Source organism: Triticum dicoccoides, chromosome 6B (genome assembly GCF_002162155.2).
Source record: "Triticum dicoccoides isolate Atlit2015 ecotype Zavitan chromosome 6B, WEW_v2.0, whole genome shotgun sequence".
Lineage (NCBI taxonomy): Eukaryota > Viridiplantae > Streptophyta > Magnoliopsida > Poales > Poaceae > Triticum > Triticum dicoccoides.
The window spans coordinates 94,603,803-94,610,806 of NC_041391.1; the positions used below are offsets into that span (position 1 = coordinate 94,603,803).

Here is a 7,004-nt window from a genome sequence, read left to right on the forward strand (position 1 = left end):
GGATCTGGCCGCCGACGGCGTGGGGAGGTGGGTGGCGGCGGCGGCGATGTGGCTGCGGGAGGCGGGGGGAGAGGAGGCGCGCGGGAGGGAGGGAGGGAGGCGGCTGCGGGAGGAAGGGAGAGAGGAGGAGGCGGCTAGATCTTCGCCACAGGAGCGCCCCCCTTTTATACCCCTATAAGCAGAATGACGAAAATGCCCCCGGGGGGCGCCGGAATTACGAGCGGTGGCACGAACGGGGTGAAACTATTTATTGCTACAGGGATCCTCTTTGATCCGATGGCGCAGGTCATCCAGCGGCTCGATCCGATGGCCCAGATCAGATCAAGCAACCAGATCCAACGGCCAGGAATGCCAAGCGGATGAGGAGGCTAGAGGATGAGTGGAATCCTTATTTCTCGATAAGTTTCCATGGCTAAATTGACTGCACACTTTACTTCTCTACAGGGAGGAGCAATTGACTGGGGCTTCCGTAGTGGCAGGGCCTATGCGTTGAACCCGGGAGAGCGCAGGTTCGAATCCCCGCTAATTTATTTTTTAACTTCGCGGGAGCATTTGCGTGATTTAAGTGCAATGCGGGGGTCTTATCTGCAAAAACAATATGCCACATGTCACATGACAGGTGGGGCCGCGTGGTCCGATACAGCGTCAATACAACGTTTATACAACAGCGCTTAGCCTGTTTTGCAACGATTAGTCTCAAACGTGGTACTGACTTGCAAAAAATCTGAATACTGGTACTGATCTGTTACAACTGCCCCAAATATAGTACTTCCTTGCAATTAACTTTATATGTTTGCGAAGCTACGTGATAAGCAGGCTGATGGATTGATCTGACGTATGCACATATACATGAATCGATTGATTGCTCGCGAGAACTCCTAGGTAAGTAAACTAACAGTTGCACAACTCTAATTGGATCGAGTCAATTAGCCTTATAGTAAGTGCTTGATTTTCTTCTTCTTTTCTCACCCCCCTAGCCGAGAGTCCATGCACCATGCATGTTAAATAAGTTTCTATTGCTAAATTGACTGCACACTTTACTTCTCTACAGGGAGGAGCAATTGACTGGTCCTTCAACACACACGCCTTGCCACTACGGAAGGACCAGTCAATTGCTCCTCCCTGTAGTGGCAAGGCGTGTGTGTTGAACCCGGGAGAGCACGGGTTCGAATCCCCGCTAATTTATTTTTTAACTTCGCGGGAGCATTTGCATGATTTAAGTGCAATGCGGGGGTCTTTTCTGCAAAAACAATATGCCATGTGTCACATGACAGGTGGGGCCGCGTGGTCCGATACAGCGTCAATACAGCGTTTATACAACAACGCTTAGCATGTTTTGCAATGATTAGTCTCAAACGTGGTATTGACTTGCAAAAAATCTAAATAATGGTACTGATCTGTTACAACTGCCTCAAATATGGTACTTCCTTGCAATTAACTTTATATGTTTGCGAAGCTACGTGATAAGCAGGCTGATGGATCGATCTGGCGTATGCACATGTACATGCATCGATTGATTGCTCGCGAGAACTCCTGGGTAAGTAAACTAACAGTTGCACAACTCTAATTGGATCGAGTCAATTAGCCTTATAGTAAGTGCTTGATTTTCTTCTTCTTTTCTGACCCCCCTAGCCGAGAGTCCATGCACCATGCATGTTAAATAAGTTTCCATGGCTAAATTGATTGCACACTTTACTTCTCTACAGGGAGGAGGAATAAGGTATTTTTCATATTCCAGCAATTCTGAATTTTCTATCAGTTCACGCACTTCTGTGTAACTTGACATGGATTTTTCTTAACTCCTAGGATGCTAGCGAAATATTGCATACCCGGACAACAGGTTACCCCTTTTCCTATTTATTAGTAGCTGGTTACCCTTCTTTTTAAAATCTTCAAGACAAAAATCAATTTTGTCCATGGTGCTTTCAGTGTGGAAAAAAACCAATGCTCACATGAGCTAATTTGCAGGATAGGAATGTAGAGGAGGAATCCAACAATTACACGTGCAACTCACATGGATCAATCAAGGTTCTATAGTACTAATTCTTTAATATTTATGCAGAGGTGTTGCACTTTGTTAAGCAGATTCACCCTTCCAATTTCCATGTGTGACAATGATATTTCTATGGGCCGGAGACAATGTTACTTCATCTCCCTTCTATCTACTGTTATATCATACGTAGTGGATGCAAATTTAATGTGGTTTTAGTGCACATAAATTGCTACTGGTAGAACTTTTTCTCATTTTCCTTATGATCCTACATGGCTTGAAAATATCTTAATTCATATGCACAGAAATCAAAGTTTAGGTTCCTCTTTAGTTTATAGAATGTATTTTAAGTGTACAATGTTTTCTTTCACAATCAAGTGCATGGATACTTATTCTTCCCGTTGCAACGCACGGGCACACTAGTAATGACAAATGTAATTAGGGGGAAATCACCCCTTGCACAGCGACTGTGCGGTTGCCCCCTCAACCGATGCCTCTCATCTCTCCCTGGAACCGATGCATTCCATCTGGATCGTCCCGACTTTCCAATGATCAATCAATAGAAGTTTTCATTCTTACTTCAAAGAGAAACAAGCTACTCGAGCTAAGCAAAGCTAAATGAGTTCACCCTCACAAAAGTACTCTGCTCCACTTGGCAACTACTGCAAGCAAAAAAAGTTGCTGCCTTTTAGTCTTCTACTAGAACGCATAAAACCTTCGCCAGGATGGAGCGCTACAAGCTTTTATGTGTGCATATATAGAAATGCATATTTCTCGAATAGTGGCGCTACATGCAAACATGTTTCTGGCCTGGCGAAGCTTAGTAACAACTTGCATAGCCTATTGCGCTTGCTTTCAGTGACGGAGCCATGGAATCTTATCGTCATCGTTTTTAGCACCGTTGCCCAGCTGACTAACCGTTTCAAAAGAGCAACTTCATGTTCAGTTCCTGTGAAGCCCCAAATTTCAACGTCTTGGAGGCGGTCCAGCAGGAGTTCTTCGGTTTTCCAGTTTGGTGGCTGATCACATATGCAGTCTGAGGAGCAGAACACTGTTTGCGCCTGAAATAAGAGTGAAATGCGTCGTTAGTTCATTAACTCAAATTGATAGCATACTTTAGGACAAAATTAGGTAAGTGATCAGATTTGGGCCATAAACTCTTTTATTTCATCAAATAAAGCCAAAACCGATTCAGGAGGGGGAAACCAGCTACGTGGCTGCCACATCGGTTACCGACCGCTTGTGCTTGGATTAATGTGTGGTGTTCTTTTTTACAAACTGCCCGTCACAATGCAGCTAATGGCATATTGAGGGAAAAAAATTAAAAACCAATTGTTCCGTTGGATTTGAAAAGTGCAATCAGCTTGCTGACCACTAGAGCTTTAGGTTGTTTGTGTAGTATAAGAAGCAGCAGACATCTACTCCCTCCGTTCCAAGTTATGCCTGACCAAGTTATGGCTGAAACCTACCTTTGCTTTCATGCCAAGAAGGATCCAGTGGCACGTCACCACGGCACAGGTCAGGTCATCTGAATTCACAAGAAACCGGACACCATTCTGGGTGAGGCATACAATGGCCTTCTCCATCACAATAATCTTGTCAATCTGGCATGGAGTGCACTACTGTGGTTGTGTTTAGATGTAGGCATCAATGCAGCACCCAGCGTTTGCAGCCATATGTTCTAGATGGTTGTTGTGCACTGCACAGAATGATGCCCCAAAAGGTCCTCAGATATACTCCGTATAAACCATGTACATGAACCTGCTTTACCAAGCTAAAAGCATGCGTATGGTCTATGGTGCAAGAATTCCTTTGCATCCTTTGCTCATTGTAATGTATACATTCCGCTTCAACTTAGAGCAACTCTAGCAGATGCGCCATGTCGGTCTGATCACCATAATAATCACCTGTAAGGTGATGGTGGCCGAAACGGATGGTCTAGCAGAGTCGCCATATGCTCTCGGTCTACATAATTTATGGAGGCCGCTCCAAATCGAGCCCGCGAGCCTCCATATTTGGAGGCTTGGGGTGCAGATATGGAGCGGCCTCCAAACCCAACTGCTCGCGTGGGAGGGATGTTTCAGCCTAGCCTCTTCCTCCCGCGTGCTGCCCGGTCAATGCACTGTCGCCCGTACAACTACTGCTTCTGCCCTTGCCTATGGTGCAACCGCTTATCCACCGGGAAGAGCGCCCGTTAATGGCTGCCGCCGCGCTTCGCACCTGTTTCCCACCGAAGCATGCCCATTTGCGGGTACATAAACCGGGCCACCCTGCTCGGCAGCGCCACTCAATCATCTGCCCCTTTGCCGACCCCACTCCTCGCCCATCTTTCCCTTCCCCTTTGTCAACACACTCACCCCCCCCCTCGGCATGTCGCGGCAGACGCGCCATCCTTGCGGACCTTCCCTCGGCGAGACTGAAGACGATAAAGCCAAGAGAGAGTTCTGTGAGAGCATGTGGGACTACTCCGAGTGGGTCGAGGAGGACACACTCCGCTAGGCTGAATCAGCCATCTGCGCAGCCCGCCTTCCCGCCGGCCAACACTACTTTGCCCGCACGTTGGCAGACGCCATGGCAGAAATGGACGACATGCTCACGCCTGCGTTCAGAAATGTGGCCCTCTCCCGCATCAAGGAGACATCGGTGTTTGCCGACCGCGTGAATGCAGAAGTCACAGAAGCCGAAGCATCCCCACCTGCGAGGTCACTTCCAAATGGAGGAAGAGCCTGCAGTAGAGAATCCTAGTTGAAATGGTTGTTTCAATCCTAGTTGTAATCTTATTGAAATATTTGTTGAAATCCAGTACGAAAACTTCCATTGTTGAGATGGGGAAGGAAGAGGCCTTGTCAATGACAAACAGATCCCACAAAAAAAATGGAGTCTCGGTTTATGGCGACCCCAAGTTGATGCTTTGCCTCGGGAGCCTCCATGATACTATAGAGCACGCTCCATACGCGTTATGGAGGCTGCCAAGATGGTGAACCCGCTAGAGGTGCTCTTAGCATGCAAATAATGTCCTAGTGGTCAGCAAGCCGCTTGCTCCTACCCTCACGGTGTGGGTTCAAGTCCCAGTGTCCCAACAACAAGCATTTTTTTTCCTCGATATGCCTTTAGCTACACTGTGACGACCAGTTTGCATAAAGCACCCTCTACACATTAACCCAGGCGCGAGAGGTTCAAGGTATGCTGACATGGCCGTCACGTGTCCCGTTTTTTCTCCGGAATCGGTTTTGGCCTTATTTGATCAAACAAAAGAGTATGGCCTAAATTTGATCACTTCCTGAGTTCCTGGCCTAAAGCATGCGACCAGTTTGAGTTAATCGACTAATAATGCATTTCACTCCTGAGATCAGGGGGGGTATCAGCTTAATAAGGACCAAGTGATAAAGTTTATATTTGGTTGCTATAACCTTGGTAACATGTTACAGTTCAGCCATCATGTCTTCCCTTCTAATGGAAACATTAAGCACTAGCTAGTCTAGCTCGCATGTCCATGAATATACTTCGATCACTTACTGCAGAAATGTGATTCTTCAATGCAAATAAAAGTCATAGAAAGAACATATTGTTATTGGTTACGCAACACTCGCACACACTACAACAAATAAAAGGAAGATCTCAAATTTGCTGAAGAACAGAAGCAGTATCAAACAAACCGGCAATCATCTAATGTGAAACCTATTACGAAGTTACCGACCAAAGTAGTATTGCCAATTTCTTAACCAAAAATAGTATTGCCAATTTCTAAACACTCAGAGAGAATGGTTGTTACCACAGATAAACTTTACAGTGTATATCATTCAACTAAAATCAAGAGCAGAGAGACTAGCATCTCAAGCCTGTTTATGCTTAGTTAGAAATGCAAACATGTATTGACATATTGCTTTATGTGACTTTCTGGTAACTGAAGTATCAGATAAAAATATATTAAGGATTGCATTACCTCCAGTTGGTTAGGTTCCAAAGGAAATCTAATGCTGAGTGCTTTTAAACGAGGGCACATCCTGAGAACATGGAATACGCTGGCACCAAATGAATGTACATATGCAGTTACATCCAGGATCAATATTGTAACGTCGGGAAGACTTGTCATATCTTCCATCAAGTATTGCATGTTCCATATGACCTGTAAGTTCAAAGGGAGTCACAAAAAGGGCTTGTATATAATATTTTTATCAGGACACAAACAAACATTGGTTTTTCTACAGTGTGAACTAACACAGAAAACAAGTAGTGCGATTTTTTCTCCACTCTTCAGAGATTCATGTCCTCTTGACAATGTAATATATGCTCCTGCAGTAGCGTTAGTGAGCATATTTAATACTACTATGCACCAAAATATAAGACGTTTTTCCAGTTTAATTTGAACTGCAAAAACGTCTTATATTTTGGTACGGAGGGAGTATGAACTACCATTGGTCATACTACCATTGTTCCAAATATCGGGCAGTTAATTGACATCTCGGCCAGTTAGGCGCTACTCTGTTGCATAGCAAATTAACTGGTTTATCGGCTGAGTAACTGATTTATCTGACGATTAACTAGCGATTCACCTATATTATCCCTTATCGCCACCTGACCGATATGGTACTAGTTACCCTACCCATATCCTGAGCAATGTGAACTACTAGTAGAAAATGCAGTTAACCAAGTAATGTTGAAGGAAGACTTTTGTATGTTTTTTTTTTCAGACATATGAAATGACAAATTCCCCAAGTTGAACTCAGTAAGGATGCTTGCCTTAATATGTATCAACATTCAACATCAAGCCATAACAAAAAATAAAGATGAACTCACCGGTGGATACATAATATACAGACTGAGGAAACTGAGACGCTCAAGGTGCTGCAGAATGCCCATGCAACAGCGATTGTGTAGAACAAAGGAATTTGGTCCATAGACTAACAAAATTCCAGCGAGGAGAAGTCGAAGATGCGCCATCTCCCCAAACTGGAGAGAGCTGGGAACAAAACCACACATCCACCCGAGCGACTCCAGGCGAGGGGCTGAGATT

General features: G+C 44.9%; 1 protein-coding gene across 1 annotated transcript; it reads right to left on the reverse strand.

Moving 5' to 3' along the window:
- Positions 1–2,645: 2,645 nt before the first annotated feature.
- On the reverse strand, positions 2,646–6,143 carry LOC119322465. Its single transcript, XM_037595956.1, has 2 exons — positions 5,934–6,143; positions 2,646–3,051 (listed from the first exon to the last, which is right to left on the reverse strand). Exons 1-2 carry the CDS (start codon positions 6,102–6,104, stop codon positions 2,734–2,736), a joined length of 489 nt encoding a protein of 162 aa, XP_037451853.1. The 5' UTR covers positions 6,105–6,143; the 3' UTR covers positions 2,646–2,733.
- Positions 6,144–7,004: the final 861 nt, after the last annotated feature.

Coding starts and splice junctions, on each gene's coding strand:
- LOC119322465 (XM_037595956.1), bottom strand. CDS start 6,104: ATGCAATACTTGATGGAAGATATGACAAGTCTTCCCGACGTTACAATA. Junction 3,052..5,933: donor TGGAACCTAACCAACTGGAG/GTAATGCAATCC, acceptor CTCTTATTTCAG/GCGCAAACAGTGTTCTGCTC.